We start from the raw sequence: 22,769 nt of genomic DNA on the forward strand, positions 1-22,769 counted from the left end.
AACACTTGATTTACAGCAAAGAGTAGGGAGAATTTTAAGGCATTTTCCTACATATTTTCTGAAGGATTTTTTTATGGTTTATTATCTGATGCATTTCATCTGGTGAGTCAGTAGTGATTTTATTTCAACAGGTTACACTATTACTGATTAACCGTCTTTATCATGATACCGAAGGACTTTTACTAATAAGCTTTCGTTTAGCATTGGTATGGATTATTACAGCACAGTTTCTTTTCTATGAAATATAATTTCTAATTAAGTTCACAGATACAGTGTGTTATCCACAATCAAATTGTCAAGTTTCTGAATGAGGAGGAAAGGATTCAGAGGAACCGTAGCTCATAATAATTTTAGTCTTCATGTAAGGAGGCTTTTGTATATAAATGAATTATTTTGAAAAAGAAAATACACACAAACATACCATGTATCCTCTCCATACTGTCTGCTTAATGTTGTCCACTAAAACGCCAGAATGTGCAGCTTCAGCTACAAATAAAAGTAAAGCAAAAACAAGAATAAGCAACAATTGCAGCTTGGTCAGCCATCATCAATTGATCACCATTCAGAGTATTAGGGTTATGAAAAGACATACGGCACCACTACATTTACACTCCTTAACTGTAGCTGACAACCTCGATTTTGGATTAACAGGACAAAAATACATTCTCTTCATCGTGTGTTATACATATTCTTCATTTGCTGCAGCAGTGGTAATCTGAGATGAAGTACACATCAATACACTTCCATTGTCTTCATGGATCACTTTATAGTACACAATTGCTCAATTAAGACTCTTCTTTTTCTGGAATAAAGGAAGTGAACTACTGCTGCAGAAGAGAGCAGATTTAAAACCCACAAAGGCAGCAGACATACAGGTGTGTAGGGGCAGGCAGATAAGCTGGTAAACAGAGGAAAGACTTAACAGTCATTTTATTTATTTCTACTTTTACAACACAACAAAACAACTAAAGTGCCAATTTACCTTCTGGACATCATAAAATACCCAGCTAACACAACCCTTCAAGTAACTTACTTACAGTGAACAGTGGATCTTACCAACAAGGACAATACAGTCATCCAAGAAAACATATATCTGTAAACTGAACCAAACCAAACCATACCCCTGCCATGCCATATACTGCACCATGGGAATTACATCCACAGTAGGAAATATGATCGACATTTAGGAACGGGATTAAGCTTCCGATTTATAACCACAAAACCCTAGTGTTTTACCCCTAATTCAAGGCCCCAGGCTGGCGCTTACAAAGCCATGTTAATGGCGCAAATATTTCAAGGCCTTGACACTTTTGATATTAATTTGCATTAGGCATCTTCCATATCACTGAAAAATGCTATACCCTTATACACAGGCAGGGAAAGAATAGCCTATATACCATAAATGTGTGATCTGTCCCTCAAAGCAGATCAGAGCAGCGCGAGAAGCACGGAAATAAGTTCTCCAAGCAAGCAGCATACTACTGAATAAAAAGTCTAATGTATGGACAGCTTGAAGCTTAAAGCAAAACGTTATTGTTAAGCACACCTACTACTTGGACATCTCAAAACAATCTGTTACTTTAGGAATGTAGTACAATTGAGGAATGATTTAAAGTTTATACCTGTAACTAAGCAATTCCGTTTTTAGTCAGTAAACTAGTGCATGTCTATTTTTAGTCTGAAATACTTATATAAAAGTACTGTTTCTATTGCCTTTTATATTGTTTACTGTGCCACGGCAGCACAGATGTCCAGCACCAGCCTTCAACTGCTGAATCTACAAATTCTACCGGTTTAAAGACTTCTAGTTGCTAATTATTTCCAAGTCTAGAACAGAGTGGGATGGCAAGTGGTTGTACATAATTTCTCATTATTTATTTTTTTACAACCCAGGCTTACTTGAATCTGGGTGGGTGTGCTGCCTATTAATGTCCACATAATAAAAGTCTCCAAAGGTCACCACACTCACCTCTTCTTTAACGTTTCAGAGGATAACTTAAACCTCATAAGTAATACTGAATAAAGGCAGCAATGGTGAGCAATGTAGTACAAGACTAGACACACCTGCGAGTTCCTTCTACGTCGAACCAACTAAACCTCAAGTATTAATATAAGCATTGGATTCTCGCCTATTCCCAATAATCCCAGATTCCAATGAGACCCAGTCAATGTGTACATGTAGCTGCTACAGAGGGCAGTGAACTAAGAAAAAGCAGCGTCTCTGCAGCTGCCAAGAAGTATCTTTCAAAATCGGGATTCGCTAGCTCTTCTTTACTTCATCATCATACTCCAGCTTCAGAACCTCCCATCTGAGCCCTGCTGAAGAGACATCTAAGCCAAGATAAAGGCCTTATATACTAATACAAAATGTTCATAAAAGAATACAAAAACATACGAAGAAGTAACTTTTCTTTTTTAGGGATAGAGCCCGGTTAATGAGAAAGGACTTTTTAGCCAATTTTCAAATGTATTCTCAAGACTCATAATTACTCTGTGGCATCACTGGATGGTCGTAGCTCCTAGATATTTGCCTTGGTCAGCACACCATCACAGCCCCTGTCCTTGTCCCACCTCAGAAACCACATCAGGTAATGGGTGACTGAGATTTGCTTCAATAGTTGCAAGGCCAGAGAACAGCACAGTGGTGGACATTTCATCCATAATCGGACAACGGTTAAGGTTTAGATGTTCCATCAAGAGGATGAGGTAATCAGTGCATAAACCATGGTTGCTTTTTGTGGTGACAAGGGGATACTTCTTGAAGCAGGATTGCTCCCAAACAGAAAAGAGAGTGGATCAATCTTCAGTGCAACAAGCATCAGTTACAGCGGGCAGCCTTGTACCTCTTCTAGACTTGGACATTCCAGAAACATTCCCATTTGTACATACACTGGTACAATTCAGTAGTAGAAACAAGAACAGATCGAGCTAGCGAACTCCAATTGAGTGAGATGTTCTTGACCGAGCACTTTGCCGGTCCCCACTAATACAAACTGCGATCCAGAATCATCTCTTTTTCGGGACATCTGTAATGCTGCCAAGGTCCTTCACAGCTAAACAACACGATGCAGGAGAGGTGGAAGAAGTGACATCTCAGTAGGCAGCAGCACACTGATATATACCCTGCTGCCAAAACCTTAAAGATGGCATCTGTGAAAGTATGAAGCCAGGTCCTGGTGAAAAGACAGGTTTGTAAGCAGAGTGGCCAGTGCACGGAGATATCTGTGAGCTGGGGGACTTGACGTGGTACTGCAATAATCTGCTAGGGGACCCGAAGGTAAAACAAGGGAGTGAGATGCGGGCAAGTGGAGTGTCCGTAAAGAAAATGAGATGTGATCTGCACTGACACAGTACTCCTGCTTTAGCATGGATAAGTGAACAGAGAGGGCCTCCCCGCTCCGAACCAAAGGCACAATATAATTTCTCATCTACCATGCTTGAGGTGGTAGCTGGGATACTCAGATGAGTAGAAGCAATGATGTGACCATTATGAAAGGTTACAACAGACTTCAGGCTTCAACGTGGACTTTATTCTCCCAAAGAAGAGAAGTCACTGAAAAAGCAGACGGTAAATTTGTAATGCACCACCCATCATTTGGGCTCCTCATTATCTTGTTTTCCTATGATTAAAACTTGCATATTAAGCATTAGTTGACTACCAGTGTAACACCAATCAGAAGCCCATAACTGAATTGCTGTAGGTGAGGAGTCTCACTATCAAGAAATACAAGGAAGGACAAAATCACAGAAAGACAACGCCCTGACACAGGAACGCCAGAAGCACAGGGGGATATCCACTTGGCGAAAAAAAATGATGAGACATCAGAACAAATCATCACGCAAGAGAAGTTTGATAGGAGCTTAAAGGTCATCGTTAACAGCAGAGAAGGTTAGTACATAAAACTGATATGGTGGCGATTGATGCAGGCCTCCTGAGAAAGGATCAATGCAAACTTGCAGAAAGAGTGAAGAAAACTGAGGGTGCACTGGCAGAATTACAACGAACACCAACAATTTGCAGAAACAAGTTAAAGATGTAGCAAAGATATTATTGCCCCTTCTAGAATACTAGGCGGAAGACGTTAGTTTGCAGTCAGGGGTAATCATGTACATGTGGATGGCTTGCTAGAGGATACTGAGAGCCAAAACATGGCAGCCCACTTGAAACAATGGTTAGAGCAGTGTGACTCAAAAAAAATATCCAATTACTTTGTAGTGGAGAGACCACATTCAGTTCCCACTAGACCCCCAAGATCCTGAACTACATACAGACATGATTTTACAGTGCTCTAGACTAGCAGGCCGCTTCAAGACTGACAAAGCAAGGACCACATTGGGGAACATATTAACGAGGAAGCCTTCCTCAAGCCCTTAAGGAATACCAATGGACAGAATATAGTGACCCTAACCTGGCAGCCACAGAATACTCAAACTGGATTGCGGCAGTAGTTGACTCTCTTGCTCCTCTTAAAGAAGTATACATAGGTAGGGAAAAGCCGACATCCCCTTGGTTTCCAGAAAAGCTTAAGTTACTTAAGCAATCCTGTCACCATTAAGAACGCATCTGGCGTAAACATTATGACATATCAGAGAAAAGAAACCACAAAGCTAGAATGTAAACTAGCTAATAAATCAGAAAAATCATCATTTTGTACTCAGATGACATCATCCTTCAAATCTCCTCGAGATCTTTTTAGTCTACTTAGCTCTCTATCAAACCCTCCCAAGACAAGAGCTAACAGGTCTTTAGTGATGGAATGGCCAACTCTTTCCACTCTAAGATTGTAAAAATGCATTCCTCCCTGGAGAATCTTCATTTCAAGCTTCTCAACTCGGATTAGAATATTAATCTCTCCTTTTTCAGCTCTTCTAACATGGGAAGGGAACTATCTCTATCTGCCTTTTCTCCCTCTTTCAAACAAACAGAGCGACTAGTTTTTAGAAGGGATTAATTCAGGTTCCCCGTTGGACCCGTGCTCCCCAAAGGGGGTGAGGTTAGGTATGGAGATCATTGTTCCTCACCTTACAGCGACGCTCAATTTGGGCATCACTTCTGGATGCTATCCACTACATTGAAAAAAAGCAGTCATAAAGCCTCTATTAAAACAAGCATTTGCAATGCAATAGGTTTCGCATTAGGAAAGTTTGAGCTATTGGCAGTTGTAAATGACACATTTTTTATTTGTGTGTTGGTTTTGAAAATAGCTAAATTAATAGCTTTGTCATTTAAAATGCCAATAGTTTTAACTTTTGCAAATGTGACACATTAAGCATTTGTAATGCAATGTGTTGTATTTACGTGACTTAGATGTGTTGATATTACAAATAACAATGGCTTTTAATTGTTTTTAATAATTAATACTTAAATAAAAGTTATTGTAATTTATAATGGCAATAGCTTAAACTTTTGCAAATAACTTTTGTGAAGATTATGTTCAGTGTATTTTATTGTGACGAAAATCCAAGCACAGAAGTGAAATATTAATATTTTTTTGTGACATTTGTAATAAAGCTTGAAACATTGAGAAAACATATTTGAACCAGTTGTTGTCGAATGGTTGCATAGATTGATGCAGTGGTGGCGCTGAGTGATGTTGTGGTGGCAACGAGTGATGCAGTGGCGTTTAGCGATGCTGTGGTAGCGCATAGTGATGTTATGGTGCCACTGAGTGATGCTGTGGTGATGCGAGGGAGGGCGATCGATAGATAGAGGGAGGGCGATCAATAGATAGAGGGAGGGCGATCAATAGATAGCAGGTTTGTTGAACTCTCAGGGAAAGAAAGATGGTAAATGCTGGTAGCAACATAGACATAGCTGAACTTGAAATACTGTACGGGGTACTGACATGCATTACTAAAAGGTATCTGTGGATGTTCAGGGATGCATTTCCTAACAAGACTCTCAATGTGAAGAAATGGGAGCCACAGCAAAAGATGCCCTAAAGAAACTGCTTTGGATGAAAAGGTAGCATAGCATGCTGGTACCCGAGAAGTGAACTTCTAAATCTCGAGGCTTTACAAATGTGGTGCGATGCCTTAGATAGAATTTTATCATTGGCTAGACAGCAAGAGGCACTCAGGCAAGATAACTAAAAGCGCTGATGTGGGAAAAGTAGCATTTAAGGAATTTCCCGGCAAGTCAGAAGATTGTTCCACGACAAACAGTACTGACCTACCTTTTCATTTATTAATCTGAGCGAACCGATAACTTTAAAGACTTCATCTTGTAAAAAGTTAACAACACTTTTTGCTAAGGACACATACTTTACCATGCCGTGATCTATCTTTATTAGTTGTGTCCCGCCAGGGAGCAAAGTGAAAGCCTGGGAAAGGAGTGTTTGTGAATTAGAAGGTACTAAAAGAGTCATTCATTCTGCAACAATCTTATTCAAAAACAACATGGTATGTGCAGAGGAAGATCCTCCTTAGAAGAGGCAAGGCTTCCACTACATCCCCTGAGACGCCCAGTAACACCCCTCTCCTTCACAGTCCATGGCAGTGTCTGTGCGCAGTGCATGATTAGCATACCAGAGAGAGGGCGGCCCCGCTGTGTGACCTTCAAGGCTTTACACTGCCGCTAAGATGCCGAGGGTCACAGGGTGACGGGGTCTTCAGCGCAGCTGGAACAGTTCGGTTAGGAATCTGTTATGGTTGGCTTGTGGGAAATGATGCTAGAAGCAGCGGGGGAGAGGTGGGAGGGAATTCCTTCTTCCGACCCCAAGCATTGATGCGTGTGTGCTTGGAGCTTGGGGAGCAGGATACTGAGCCGTGGCAGCGCTGCTAGTCTCCGGGAGCACGGGCGCTATATAAGGCCACACAGTGCCTATATGAAAGGCTGGCACAGCTAAGAGCACCGACCCGACCTGTTAAGCCACCTTCAGTTCACTCCTCGCCAGTAATAGCACAAAAGACACGCATGTTTTTCATGGGTTGCCAAGTAAGCGCCTAGAAACCCACTTCTGGTTGAGCCATATCCACGGGGTATGCAGGCGATGCATGCATTATGGGCACGTACATTGTCTAGCTCAGGGTCTGCAAGTGCCAGCGGGTGCATAGCGCCTAGAGCTCTGCAGCGCTTCCGCTCCGGAACATCGGTTAGTGGCGGGGGAGAGGTGGGAGGGAATTCCTCTCTGCGGCCCTAAGCATGGATGCGTGTGTAGGCGCTGTGGTATGGAAAGCGGCGCCCAAGTGCATTCATTTACAAAACAAGAATTGGCCGCGTTGCCGGACCGCAAAATACAATAATGAAAAAAACAAGCAGTTTCTAATGTTTTAAAAGTACTGCGTTTAATGCCCAGACTTACCTCTCGGGACTGAAAGCCGTGGATCATCAGAATCAATAGACTCTATTTGACGATCTTCGGTACCTGTTGAAATACAAGCTGCGGTGGGGGCAGGAGCGCGCCACCCGGTACGTGACTCCTGGGATGCGTTCGTGGAGCCGGATTAGAGCACAGGACGTGCAGCAGCAGAGGGCGAAGTGGTGAGCAGCCAGCGGAATCAACCAGTGGACCCACCCAGCACCTACCGGATCACACGCTGAGGGCCCCGGCTGAATAAAGCAAGCCATGAGCGGGCACATAAAGACTTGCCTACAGCTTCCATCTGTCGGCCCCAGTCCTGTGCTCACACGCTTGGCGTAGAAGCCCAGCTCTTCGGCGCAAGCCCAGTTTTACTGTGTGCGCTCGTGTCGCACCAGCGCCGTAGCAAGTTCTGCCGCCAAGTAGTGGGGGCAGGGTTAGGGGGTGTTATCTGAGTCCGGGGACGCATTGCTGACGAGCTTACTAAACCCATTGCAGACAATGGCTGTGACCGCGCGCTGTAGGAGACACGCGATGCGAAAGTGTGGGAGAGCGCGAGAAGAGACGCCTGCGTTCACAGCGCGTGTCTCCTAAACCGCACACGTTCACAGCACGTGTCTCCTAAAGCGCTCGGTCACAGCCATTGTCAGCAATGGGTTTATTAAGATTGTGCACCTGTCCTGTCCCACTTCGCTACCTATACAGCGACAATAAGTCGCGCTGGCGACAGCGCTTCGCGCTGCGACACCAGCAAGACCTAAAAAGACAACGTAGATGCTACAGAATTTAAATATTATCGACCCATTTCCTTACTTCTGGTTCCTGCTAAGATCTTGGAGAAACATCTGAATGCACAAATCAGAATGTATCTGGAGCAACAGCAGCTACTGGATCCCTCTCATTACATATTTAGAAATTGCCATGGGACGGAAACTGCAGTTAATAATATCCACACCTTGGTAGATGCAGGACAAACCGTGCTGCTGATTCTATTGGATTTGTCCTCAGCATTTGTGTCCTTCAATGGCAGCACGGAAGCAAGGTGCAGTAGCATTGATCTTATCCAAGATGGACAATTGTAATGCCCTTTACTTAAATATAAATAAGGCTTCCATCAATAAACTACAACCAGTGCAGAATGTGACATCAAGATTGGTCCTAGATATTCCTAAATGTAATTCAATATCGGCTGTCATAAAGAAATTACACTGGCTCCCAGCAGAAAAAAAGAATTCTGTTTAAAGCCCTGTGCATTGTGCACAAGACATTACATAATTCAGGACCAGATGGAATCAGGCATATCTTTCAATTATATGTCCCCATTAGACAACTGCGGTCTGCTAACAAACACTGCTTGTTGCTCCCACATATAGGAGGTCACGATGGGGGAGGAAGGGCTTTTTTAGTTGCAGCGACTAAGCTTTGGAATACTCTTCCTCCATTTATCTCCTGTGTGGAACCACATATTTCTTTTCGAAAGGCCTTGAAGACCTGCCTTTTTGCCTTGTAAAAACTGACCTATGAAGATTCTCTGCTATTATCAGATAGTGGAACTGTTTGCAGCGCCTTGACGCCTTCGGGTATTTGTTTGTGCTTTATAAAATAGTCATTCATTCAACAACAGCACAGCAAAAATATGAGACACCCTAAAGAACAATTGAATCTAATTTTACTTTAGAACTTAGCCAGTTTGTAAGTACTAATGCTTTCTTTTAGGGTTACAAGTCAAACTTTTATGGAAGGAAGTGAAACATTATCCTAGATTACTCAGCGGGAGTAAGCAGAGAGGAGAATAGACGCGCAAACTAAATCAGAAGTTGGAGGATGAGAGGCATATTGAGATGTACCTCTGTTTTCCTCACACCATGCATACATAAAACACCACCATACATAAAACAAAAAAATTTAGTTGAAGATACCTCCGCATGAACGAATTGCTCAGTGAATACACCATTACAAGTAAACAGTGCACAAAATTCAAAACTCCATAGAATTAGTTTTAAAAAGATCAAAGCTAATTCAATGGAACTACTTCCGTAGACATTTTAAAAAATGCTTATTATCAGGCCAAGGCTCCTATTCAGCGTAAGAAACATGAAAACATACATCACTGCTCACATTTTGCTTTTTAAGTTGAGAATATGAAAAAACTTCTTTCCCATTTTGATAAGGGATAGGATCTGAAGAAGGCTAGGTTCCACTAGGAATATAAACTTCAGCAGAAATAAGCACTAATACAGGAATTTCATTTCTTATGTCAGTTGAATTTTTTTTTAATGTTTAGACACTTGCCTTTAAAACATAATACAATAATACACAATAAAAAGATTCATTAAAAATAACATTCAATAACAATCCAGTTCTACCAGATCTGTTATTGATTCCCACAGATCCACAAACAAAAAATAATCTTAAAAGAATGTGTATCTCTATATGTCCATTCTTGCTCTCAATCCTAAAATGTGCCGTCGAGAGTCCCAACAAATCTTGGAACTGCAATAATCACACTGTTAGCCCAAACTTATTTTTAAAGAGTTTGCTAAGGTCCAAGCTACATCTAAAAATTCAAAAGTGCTTCATTGCGATGTTTTAGATCATATTATGAAAAAAGGGGATTTAAAATAAGACAACGAATCTTATTGAAATGAAGACAATCCAGTAACAGATGAACATTAAAATTCTGATACCTTAATCCTGCAGTTATTTTCATAAAAACCGTATCGGAGTGTCTCGGAGTGTTGATATGTACGGGAATCCTCTCTGATTTTCCCAGGATTCCAACATAGTTGGCTGAGGGCTTCCTCCTTACATACTCAAAATCATACAACCGAGACGCTCTTCTGCAGGCCTATTTTAATTCACCTTCCGAGAGGCCTCAGACAACTTACATTTCTCAATTTTTAGGGCTGCAGTGATTTCCCCTAGTCTATTTCTAACCTGCCTTGACTATCTGACTTCACTCTTTACAATTTCATTAGCACAGGGGACGGATGCCTTTTGAACCGCAAACACCAAAGTTTGCCCCAAAATTGCAGGGTTGATTTGTAGGCCAAATAATTCCAGGCATGCAAATCCCCTTCCAATCATACTGCCGGCCTGCGTCTCCACTAAATCTTTATGTACAGTCCAGGTACATTTTTTTGAGATCATACCCAAGTATCTGTACGAGGATACCGCCTACACCATCCTATTACTCAGATGCCAAGTTTTTCCCAAAAGGTTTTATCTTAGTTTTTTTCCATGTTTACCTTGAGTTTATCGTTTTCAAAATATCTATTAAAACTATTTAATTTCCTCTGTACGCCTACTGGGGTCAAGTACACAATAGCCAAATCATCTGCATTAAGGAGGCTTGCGAAAGAGCTGGTTGAGACAAGCGTTCCAGGGAGTACGCCAAGAAACGGAAAAAAACGTGGGTCCAGGACGCAGCTCTACCTTAGCCCATTTTCTAGAGGTATTTTATTCGAGAGGTGCCCCTTTCAATCAAGCAACACCTGGGCCCAATTCTGTGAGTGCCATTCCTGTAGAACTGCAAGCAAGCTGGAGGGTATTTTCAATTGCCGTATCTTGACCCACAGGATACTTCGATCAACCAAATCGAAGGCCGAGCTAAAGTCGACAAAACAACAGAACAAATTCCCTGAAGTCTCCATCTCCTTTTGCCCCAGGGCCCATAAGCTAAGAAATTGATCCACAGTGGAATACCCTTGTTTAAAGCAGTCTTGTCCCAACGTAAAGGAGGCTTAGCAGGTGAAAATTATTAAGGACATCTGTCTGCCTCTTTTTGTGTATCGGTTTAATAATTGCTCCCTTCCAGCTTGGAGGGACAATACCAGACTTTGCTATTGCTACAAAGACATCACCTTCTCTCCTAGGCTTCTCCTCTCGAATCACCATCTTACTTACAGCCGGTCGCTGAAGAGAGATTCGGTCACAGATTTAATAATGAATCAAGAAAAGCTATCTAAACTTCGGGTTCAGGTTTGGATAGGGGAAAGTGTACAGCTCACAGAAAGAAGAAACTACAGATTTTTATAAAAAAGCTAGCAGTAAATAACTTAGCTGGAATTGGAGTGGTAAATTTGATAAAAGATAATGGAACAGTTATTTTGTAAGTCAATATCCAAATCAACAAGAAGCTGGTCGGAAAACACAGTTTCCATGGCTGCATCTTTGATACTCTGCACTAGGGAAACCTTTTAGTAAGGCTGTTCCTTCGGAAAAGGGCATTGGAAAAGTCGCGTTTTCCTCATAGCTGGAAGTAATGCAGGTGGTACTCAAGGAGTTATCGAAGCAATATTAGTGATATTTTGATAAATGTTGAATATCAGAGTTCTGGTAAACTGTGCATTCTTTATTAAAAATCTGCGGCGTACCCCAAGTAGCTCTCGCCAGGTGCATCCAAGCTCCATACGACGGGGAACTTGGTATACCAGACCTCTACCTATAATACTGGGCCTTACAGTTAGTACTTTGCAATGATTGGATAAATTGAGAAACTCAAGACCAGAATTATAAGGGATTCTCCTACAAACATGGACCTTGGATGCCATCCTAAATGGCACCTATGTTCCCAGGGGTATGCCGGCACCCTCATGAATTTCCATGGCCTGTTGACAGCGGGCACTGAAACACATTAAATGGTTCAAGATGATCACAAGGAAAGCCCCCTTATGGAGGGGTACCTGGTTGTCTCGCGTCTCACCAGATTTGGGCCCTGGCACTTGATCAGCATCTCACGTATGAGAGATGTGTGGGAGGGTGGACATATTAAAACATTTGCTAAATTAAAAGAAGAATTTGCATTGCATCTCTAAATGTTTGTGATGCTTACAACTACGACTCCCTAGATCCCCAAACTGTAATGGAACCACTCCGAAAGAAAGGCACATCGTTTATACATAGACCCCTGTGATAAACACACCAGACCCTCCTCTGCATCTCAGGGAATGAGGGCAAGCGGACATTGGTCTTCTTGACAATAATAGGTGGACAGGGGTCAAAATGGCAGCCAGATGCCTTGGCATTTTGGCCAAATTATTGAGGATTCAATTTAAATACTTTCATTACACTTACTACTACTCCACCAGACTCTGATCTATGGGTACGAGAAAAGACCCCCTCATGCCTGCACTGCCATGGAGATTTGGACATGCCTATAAATTACCCGTTATTAGTTGGCAGTATACACCACCTAAAGTGGACTAGTGGGTTACCCCTTATACCGTGACCCTAAGTATGCCATATTGCGGGTGGAACAAGAGGGAATAGATGGTACGGATGCTAGTCACCTTGTGGCAGTGTGCATACTGGTGGCGAAACGTGATATTGCCAGACATTGATCACGTCTGAACCCCCCAGACATGAAGAATAGATATTTGTAAAGCAGCTGAATGAACGGTTTTAAGGCACATGGTTGTCCATGTAAATAGCATAAGACATAGGATATATGGTGGGGACACTGCAGTTTAAAAATATAGGATAACGTGGAGACAATACCTTTTAGCATTGAATCGGAGTGTTCAATTATGCAATGATGTAAATGTTTTATTTCTGCTGCCTGTTCGATGTAGTGCTGTTTACGGTTTCTCCCCTCAGAAAAACAATAATAAATGTTTGGAAACTGTGTAGTATGAACAAAATTTAAAGGATGACCATGTTCTTGTTAATGAAAAATTAAGGTATATGGCCCATATACAACTCAATGTAGAGACATGCAAATCATCAGGAGAGAACTGAAGACAGTTCCGATTTTTTTCTTTGCAGCACAAAATAACTGTTTGGTGGAACTGACAAAGTTTGCTTGGTCAATCTTTTCTTTAAACCTTTCTTTGGAAGAAATATGTATTCCCTCTATAAGAGACGATACCAGAGGTTAATGAACAAACTTCCCTACCAGCACTTGAGATCTAATGGTAGGAAAAGGCTGCAGAATGGATCCCAAATTGATTAACCTTCTAATTTTTTTCATCACTCGAGTGTTTTTTGACAGAAGCGGTACAATCTTATTAAACCATACGTTTACAGAAAGTGGTACCGATTTAAAACCTAAAGTCTTCCACTCATTCCCTTTCACAGTGTTTGAGAATTCTAGTACTAGTCTACCATTTCCAGACCGATGTACTGATCCCTAGTATCCTCGAGGGAGGCGCGTTCCAACTCAGAAATGACTTATCAACATCTGTAGAGGATTTGGCTCTAGGTACTTACAAATCCCAAGATGCAGCAGGAAAATTCAACTGAATTCCGAAGGCAACAGCACACTTGTGCATTGCCTTTTGAACCCAATTTAATTTGAAAGGGACATGTCCTACCATAGATCTACAGCTCTATACTTTCCCTTCTAGAGGTACTTGCAAGTGCAGGCACTTAAAATGTGTTCGTCAAAGAACATCTGGGGGAAGAACTACAGCAATGCACAGCAGCTCCACGCATATCTATTGGTTGAGGTTTACAGCTTGCTAAAGTTGTTTCACTAGCAAAAGAATGAAACCACATCCTGTGCTGCCCGTTATCGGATAGAACCATCTTAGGCCAGTGGCTTGTAATATGAAGAAACCCTGACAGTTAGTAAAATTAGAGGAAATTATCCAAGTTGACAAAATGTGAGTAGTCCGGCGGCTGCATTTTAGCCCAAATTTCTCCCCGCTAACAAAGATTAAGTTAAAGTTAACAAGATGCAGAATAGACAAATGGATTGCCTCACAAGAACTAGGCTAGAATTTGAAATAAATTTGTGTTTATTTCAACTCAGTCCTCTTACCATAGTTCATGTCTTCGCTGGAGCCAGTCTAAATTAATGCTGAGCACACCAAATGGTAACGCTCTACCACCAATAACTTGTGCCCAATTGCAGTTTAGTGCTGAAAAAACAGACAATTTGGTTTAAACAATGAGGGGGCATTGGAGGGACCAAACAAGCTTCAATATGGCCGCTTTCCGCAGTAGTCCCCAACTTAACTCCCATTTTCTGGTCTGCTTGGACGCACTGTAGGCACCATCCCAGGGTGCGAGCTACATGGACGCCCAGCTCATTTTCTGGGTACTCATCCAAAGAGCTGTGTATGCAGATATGGCTGGTCTGAGGCTGACAACGCTCCATCTAAAAGGCCTACTATTGGTGCAGTAGGGCATTTGACGAAAGAGCCAAGGGTGGCTCATTCAGATTTACGATCCCCCGAGTGAGAGGAGATGAACAGCCCAAGAGCCACCTACAGAAGACAGCTCGGCAGGCCACTACAGAAGACAAGACTTATCCGAAGCCACAGCGTGGAAAGCTGGTGCAGTGGTGAGCCTGGGCCGGGAAACAAGGAGGAGTATAGAAGCATTATCCTCTTGGCTCCGAATGTCCATTTCCATTTCGGTGGGTGGGTCCACTTGGCACTGGGCACCTTAGAACTCTCCCAGTAGGCAAGCTGCTGCTGAGGAACAGAGTTGAAGTACCTTACTGTTCCGGTAGTTTTCACTCCAGCTTAACTGAGGGCACTACTGGGATAGGGGCTGGCAAGACTTCTGACCAAATTGATAAGGCTCTCAATTGTAGGCAGATGTGGCAAACAGAAAGTTAGTTTATGAGCCTTGGAAAGCAAAATCGAAGGGTGGACGCAATTTCAAATACTTAGTGAGAATAGGCCTATGAGGCTGGGCAAATCAACACTAATTAATTTTCTTCTCCAGACTCAGGCCTCCTTCCTGCAGACGCCAAGCTCCAGTCATGTACAGAAATCCATGACAAGCAAAATGGTTGCTGAAGGGCCTAGTCTATTCCTTGGCGCAGTCAAAGTAAGAATCAAGAATTCTACTTGACGTCTAGCCCTCGACAATGGAGCGGGCTGTTCACAAATCTCCACCAGAATAACTTGATGGTAAGGGTAGAGTTCTGTAAAGATTATAAGAGGGTGTGAAGACTGGGACACAAACACAGTCAGCTTGCCTGCTACATAGATAGTTCCTTGGTTTAAAGAAATGTATGCACACAGATATATACGATCTAAAATGTAAAGTTGTGTTCCAAGTCTTTTAGGGTAGAATTGGATGTGGAATAATATGGAAGGTTTGGGGGATTTTATTTCTAAAAGACAGTCAGCAGTTGAAAGGGGTTCCAGGGCACTGGTAAGGACCACTTACAAACTAGCACCAGCATTACTGTGGGAATGTTTAAGGGTGAAAATGGTGCATTCCTTAGGATAGTTCTTTGGGTCTTAACTCGTACACAGTCAGAGCTCTCCTAGCAAAAAACAGAGTTCAATCAACAGAATTTGTATAGCGCGCTACTCACCCGGTAGGGTCTCAAGGTGCTGAGTGGGGGGGGGGGTCGCTACTGCTCGAACAGCCAGGTCTTGAGTTTTTTCCTGAAGGAGAGATGGTCCAGGGTCAGCCGTAGCTGAGTGGGGAGGGAGTTCCTATGTCTTGGCTGCCAGGTAGGAGATGGATATTCCTCCGACTGTGGATTTGCGGACGGAGGCGAGGGCGAGGCTGGCGGATTGGAGCTGGTGGGTGGGTGTGTAGAATGTGAGGCGGCTGTTGAGGTACTTCGGGCACGTTCGTGGAGAGCCTTCTGTGCGTGGGTGAGGAGTCTGAACGTGATCCTCTTGTCGACGGAGAGCCAGTGCAGGTCTTTCAGGTGGGCAGAGATTTGGCTGTGGCGAGGGATGTCCAGGATGAGTCGTGCTGAGGCGTTCTGAATGCGCTGGAGTCTTTTCTCGAGTTTGGCTGTGGTTCCAGCGTAAAGGGTGTTCCCGTAGTCCAGACGGCTGGTGACGAGGGCCTGGGTGACCGTCTTCCTGGTTTCGGTGGGGTCCATCGGAAGATCTTTCGGAGCATGCGCAGGGTGTTGAAGCAGGATGACGAGACGGCGTAGACTTGCTTGGTCATCGTGAGGGAGGAGTCCAGGATGAAGCCCAGGTTGCGTGCGTGGTCCGTTGGCTTGGGTGCGGTGCCTAGGGCAGGGCGCCACCAGGAGTCGTCCCAGATGGAGGGAGATGGTCCGAGGATGAGGACTTCCGTCTTGTCCGAGTTCAGTTTCAGACGGCTGATCTTCATCCATTCCGCGACGTCTTTCATTCCTTCCTGGAGGTTGGCTTTGGCGGTGGCGGGGTCGTTGGTGAGGGAGAGGATCAGCTGGGTGTCGTCGGCATAGGAGATGATGTTGAGGTTGTGTTGGCGTGCGATGGCTGCGAGAGGGCTCATGTAGACGTTGAAGAGGGTGGGGCTGAGTGAGGATCCTTGCGGAACGCCGCAGATGACTTCGGTGGCCGCGGATCGGAACGGGGGGAGGAGGACTCTCTGGGTTCTTCTGTCGAGGAACGAGATGATCCACTCCAAGGCCGCTCCTTGGATTCCGGTGTTGCTGAGGCGCTGTATCAGGGTGCCGTGGCATACGGTGTCGAATGCTGCTGAGAGGTCCAGGAGGATGAGGGCAGCAGTCTCTCCGTTGTCGAGCAGGGACCTGATTTCGTCGGTGGCTGCGATGAGGGCGGTCTCGGTGCTGTGGTTTGCTCGGAACCCGGACTGTGAGGGGTCGAGGGATCTGTGTGTTTCGAGGAAGGCGGAGAGTTGCCCGTTGACGGTCTTCTCGATGACTTTGGCTGGAAAGGGGAGGAGCGAGATGGGGCGGAAGTTCTTCAGGTCCGTGGGGTCCGCTGTGGATTTCTTCAGGAGGGCGCACAGCTCGGCATGTTTCCAACTCTCCGGGAAGGTGGCGGATGCGAAGGAGCTGTTGATGATGTTCCGGAGTTGGGGTGCGATGATGGAGTCGACTTTGTTGAAGATGTGGTGTGGGCAGGGGTCGGTAGGGGAGCCGGAGTGGATGGTGTTCATCAGGCGGGTGGTGTCTTTGGTGCTGACCGGGGTCCAAGGTGCAGAGGGTGGTGGTGGGGGGCGCTGATTCGGTGGTTGGATCCATGGTCAGCGCGCAGAGTTGCTTTGAAACTTGTATCAGCTTATCACTCAAAACTGCAGCTTCTTGTTATCCCACAAGAAAATGACAAGCTAACTGATTGCAGTTTAGGTCAAGATAAACGAACTTAAATTATCATCCAGGTCTCTGAAGAGAGGTGTAGGGGTATGGTACACAACTGGAGGGCCTATCAGGGGAGAGGCAGAACTGGAAGAATTGATCCATCAGCTCGCTGTAGCATATTTTATGTGATTCAAAATAAATGTTATAAAAAGCTTTAACACTGGGTCCCTATATACCGGACCTTCCTAAAAGTTGGTTACTGTGGGTGACAGGAAGACAACACTAACTTGAAATAATAACAGGGGCTCTTATGTTCTTTCCCGATATATTCCTGCCCGTTTCTCTCTCAAAATTTGTTTTTAGAGCGGTTACCTAGCCTACAGTGCACAGAACATTAAAGCATTGTTGCTCTTTTAATTAAGAGGAGAAAGTATACATACTTTGTACGTGGTTTAGCTGTCCAAAGATGCTCTCCATAAAAGAAGTAATCAGTGGCATTAGGGTAATTTTGTAATCCAGAATAAGGGCTCGATCTCTGAGGCTGACCGTCATTAATGTTGGTCTCACAAAAGTACATAAGAACTTATTTAAATAACCAGCAAGTTAGAGGAAGTTAGGTAAAGATGTTGCATTGATTTGTGTTAATACAAAATCCTTCCACAAAACTGATTCAAAGAACTACAAACCGGATTGTATTAAATTAGCATTGCCAATACACAGAAAATCTTTTTTTCACAGTTTTTACTGTGTTATGCCTCTTACATAGCTATAACTCAATGAATATTACAGTCATGAGAAAAATATATATGGTTCTTACCCCGCTGGTGGCTGTCAAAGACAACCACGGTTACATTGGTGGAAGGATTTTTTGGTTTAGCCACATGGAATATGTTAGAAGCCGAATGAAACGAAGGCTGAATGGATGGAAGATCTTTCAGTGTGATACTGGATGGCAGAGACGGATCAAATATAAGCATAGGCACTTTAATGCAATGCGTCAAGAGACACTCCAGTTGTTTCTCACTAAAAATAGATTAAATAGAACATTAAGAGAGTTAACATCAGAGTTCTTCAATCATTAAATGAGAATTTTTCTGAAGAACAGGGAATTTTTAAATGAAGTACTGTTTAGTAAAATGCTCATGATTTTCTATTAAGGTGTTGGATATGAGTTGACATTGAAATCAAAAGCATTAAAGATCATTTAATATTTATTTGAACATGTTATTTTTGTTTTGGATTTCAAGAAACCACATGACGGCACAATGGCAATAAGACAGTGTCAGAATCAGACAGAACAGAAGTGTAAATGGTGCAAACCTAGAACCAGGCCTGTTAGGGCACAGCGTGCACTCGCAAATCAATAACAATCAAATGATGTTCGTGTATGCGAATAGATATGTAGAATACTATAAAGCGGCATGAGTCACACAGCGCCAACATAGATCAATGCATCGCTTTCCATCTCTCATGGTCTGTTTCAAGTTTCAGGATTGCACGGACCCTAGACAATTCTTCCACTAATATCCATTCAGTCATCTCTTTACCCCACATATCAAACCTCGAGATCTCTGGTCATTTTTAGTGAATCGCAATGAGTCTTTTGGCCAGGGTAAGTCCTAGTGCTGGTGTCTGGTATTCCATACGTTTATATCTTGAACCTGGGTATAGCCCACATTGCTTCACATCTATCATTGTCATATTTGCTACAGCCTCCTGCAGTGCTGCAAACACACTCTTAGAGCACTCGTGCCACTCCACAGGGTCAGTTCATGTGACACAGGGATCATTTCATATTTAAATGTGGTTAGCTTGACCCTCATATTCAAGAGGGATCATAAGTGAAAATCATTTTCTGTTTTCCATCATTAAAACTAGAAGCAAAGAATGGTGTGACTACACTTAAAGGGTGCTTCTGCGTTTTTTGCACCGTCTAGAATAACTGATGGCGAAAAACAGTTCAAGATGTGTATATTATTGTAAACTGGTTCACCAGTCCGAGTCAGCATGTTGGTTGGCTGTTGGTTGATGAACATCAACCAGGAAACTACAAGCCGGCACGCCTCGCTCTCCATTTGTTCACTTGCACAATTAACTGAAGTAACAGCAGCAGAAAGGCTGCTGCTCTCTTCCTTGTCTCAGCCGAGACAATTTGTTATTTGCTAAAGTGCTGGATTACACCATTGTGCATCTGGTGATTAAAGGAGAAAGCTCCTTCATTCAACAACAAACAGTCTTACCAATATAGTTACCAACATAGTTACCTTTTCTTCGTTGGCTCTGTTGCATTCCTTCCAAGACTTTCTCTAAAAACAACGAAAAAACACAAACGTCACCATGTGCAGTACAAGGAGTACAGAGACAGTCATTAGATTCCTTTCTGCAAAATAAATGAAACCAGGGCGCAGAAGAGACTGCCACAATGCAAATAGCCATTCTTCAATGCGATAAACCAATAACTAGAATTATCTGGCATGAATATGTTCTACAGTGTCGCCTACTTAGAAAATCAACTTGTGGATCTCAAACAAGGATACTGAAAAGAAAAATATAGTACCGCTTTACCAAATGGGGTGCCAGAAATGTTACAGTGATTCTATTAAAGACATGTCCCTTCCATTGCCCATGCCTGCTGGCCCCTTGTGTCGAGTAAATTCCAATCCTTCCTTCATCCGAGTGACTTCCCGGCACCCAATTAGAAACTTAAACCTGCTCTGTTGTGCTTCACAAACACAACGCATACGTACATGAATGCTGGCGTCGTATTGCTACTTGTGATGTTATATGGCATCTTGTGTAGGTTTGTTAACATGCCTACGATGCAGGACCCAGGATTAGGTAGGCCACTAAACAACGAACCTTTGCCGAAACAGGTTTTATGGCCGGGGCTCAGTCAAGCAAGCAAACATGTTTGCTAAAAGTAACAGCCACTTTCACAAGGCTTCTTGATCGATTGAGACAAGTTGCAAAACATACTGCATCACGAGCATTACCTCCTACAGAGGCCAGATGACAGCATTTGACTAACTCTACCTGAGAGGAGCTTGACCGCTTCATCTCGCTGACGTTCTTCATCATATTTACATAATTATGCAAAACAATTGATATAAAGTGGTTGGCAGACTTTAAAGTGCAAAAACAAACATAGAAAGATAGTTTGAATGGGTTCTTAGATAACCCAAACTAGATTAAAAATGGCTTATCCATCAATAGCATGACGTTTTCTGACTCTTCTCTCAGATATATGGCAACAATGCAAGCTACCTTTAACAAAGTATCATTCCAGTCACACGTGCTTGTACTCAAAAGGCCATCCTACGTGCACAACAGAGGTTACATTAAGGTCATAAGTGGAAGTGTAGGGTGTTGTGTTCTCCAACCCTCTAAAAAAAACAAAATCATAGAAACCCTATTAATTCTCATTAATTTGTAGTTAAAACATGAGAGCCTGAATTAGCTAGATGAGGATCGTACAAGGGCAGCAAGCTCATTAAAAAGTCTTAAATGTCTTGCCCCCCGCAATAGTTATTTGCTGTCCACATAAACCACGTTCCACACTGATACTCAAAGTGTGGCCCTCCTAACCTTTACATGGCCGCCTGTTTATTCGATTCACCACAAAAATTCAAAAAAATGTTGAGTAAATAAAAATAATTTATTTAAAGGTTTATTGCCGTTAAGGAAAGGGACAGTAACAACTGGCAGGGAACAGTGATGGCAGGGCACGGAGGTGGCATGGCAGGGGAGGGAAGAGACCAAAAAAAAAATCCACTTACCTTTTGCGGCTGGCCAGCTCTCCCCTTCAGTCCCTTCAGCCGCCTTCTTATCTGCTTTAGTAGTAGAAGACAGCAGGAAGCACACAGCTACCTCCTCTAAGCCAATCACAACGCTGCAATGCAGCATTGTGATTGGTCTGAGCGCCGTGGTTTGGTGCTCAGACGGGGACTAGGAGGCTTTCCATGTCCCTCACCAGGCAAAGTAAAACAAACCTGGTGAGGAAGATGCAAAGTGCACAGGACTGTTTACCAGCCCAAGAGGGTCGGTCAAGGTATCATGCGCACTTGGTGTAGGCAAACAGCTCCTCCCCCCATAACCCTAACCCAGCCCGTAGTGAACAATAAAATGATAATAACCAAGTTATTATCATTTTATTTTTACGCTACACTGCTCCTAAAGCAGTGGGCCGAACGGCCTACACCTTAGCAGAGATGCTGCCACTGGAAAGGGAGTAACTAGGGTGTACTGCATCCCTTTACTTTAGGAACAACTTAATTTTTAAAGACAGCAAACGTGTGAAAATATGACAGTCTCTACAAAAATCAAAAGGTGTATTTTATTTTTAAAAGAGATAGTTTTCAAACATGAATTTAAAAACAATCACTTTCCCCCTCGCCCCCACCCTGACAACAATGCCATTAGTGATTAAATCAAACACAGGAGAAGGTTTTGTACAGCATGCATCCTGAAGTACTATACTGAGAGGTCCTCTTATATGTAATAATGAAGAAATCGAAATAAAACAATTGCACAGAATCACACAATTTGGTCAAGTGAGGAAGCCGGGATTCACCTCTGATTCCATATTGTGCAATTCAGTTCATCAACTAATTATACATCCTTCGCTTCCCTACACCAACTATACGTCCCCCATTTCCTCATTCGACCATCAGTGCGGAGCCTCGGTCACACCAAAGACCAAACCTTTCGGGCCCCGGGAAAATGTTTGCGAGTACCCATGTTCTAAAAACACCAAACAGGGCATCGAGGAGTTGAATTAACCCCTCCCCTGCTCATGACGGAACCGCTCCGTCATCAGCTACAGTTGAGCTGTGCTGGTGACGGAGCGGTTCCGTCATGGCCCGGCCGCCGCGCCTGCGCGGCGCTGATTTCGCGCCTGCGCGGCAGGTTTAATGAGCGGGGCGGGTCATGACGGAACCGCTCCGTCACCAGCACAGCTCAACTGTAGCTGGTGACGGAGCGGTTCTGCCACCAGCATGCGGCGGCCGCCCCGCCCCTTTAGCGCTGCGGCAGAATAGCCTCCGCAGCGAAAGGGTTAAAGAACATCTCCCATGTGTTGTATTTTGATTATTTGGGTCAATTTGGTGTTTTGCCTCTTTGAGATGTACTAGATTACTACATCGTGCAGGCCAGGATGCATTGCAGAAACTGAAAACACTGAGAACCTACCAAGCCGGTCATCTGACATGGTTTTCCTCTTCGTGTCTCCTTCACTCCCCCTCCCTCTGTGATTCTTTGATTCAAACGGCTGTAACTATGTATCCTGTAACTTGCTGATCCTCATGTTAAGCACTCCGATACCTCCGGGTCTAGCAAACGCTATATAAAACTTGAAAATAAATAAATAAATAAATACCTCAGTAGTCTCTGCTCTTCCTCCATCTGTTCGCGAACCACCCGCAGTTCTTTCATCAGGTCATTGTCCGTGCCATTGACCCAAGTGTACACCACATCGATTGGCATAGGTAGGCACAGTCTATAACAATCAC

General features: G+C 43.5%; 1 protein-coding gene across 1 annotated transcript in view; it reads right to left on the minus strand.

The window, feature by feature from the left end:
• GNPTAB (N-acetylglucosamine-1-phosphate transferase subunits alpha and beta) overlaps positions 1–22,769 on the minus strand; it is a 715,805-nt gene that overhangs the window by 494,505 nt on the left and 198,531 nt on the right. Inside the window, exons 3-6 of the mRNA XM_086919157.1 lie at positions 22,637–22,756; positions 19,527–19,568; positions 18,080–18,285; positions 422–486 (exon numbers count right to left, since the gene is read on the minus strand). Of these exons, the coding sequence (XP_086775283.1) occupies positions 422–486; positions 18,080–18,285; positions 19,527–19,568; positions 22,637–22,756 (433 nt within the window). The remainder of the gene's footprint in view (positions 1–421; positions 487–18,079; positions 18,286–19,526; positions 19,569–22,636; positions 22,757–22,769) is intronic.

Source organism: Lissotriton vulgaris, chromosome 1_1 (assembly GCF_964263255.1).
Source record: "Lissotriton vulgaris chromosome 1_1, aLisVul1.2, whole genome shotgun sequence".
Taxonomy (NCBI): domain Eukaryota; kingdom Metazoa; phylum Chordata; class Amphibia; order Caudata; family Salamandridae; genus Lissotriton; species Lissotriton vulgaris.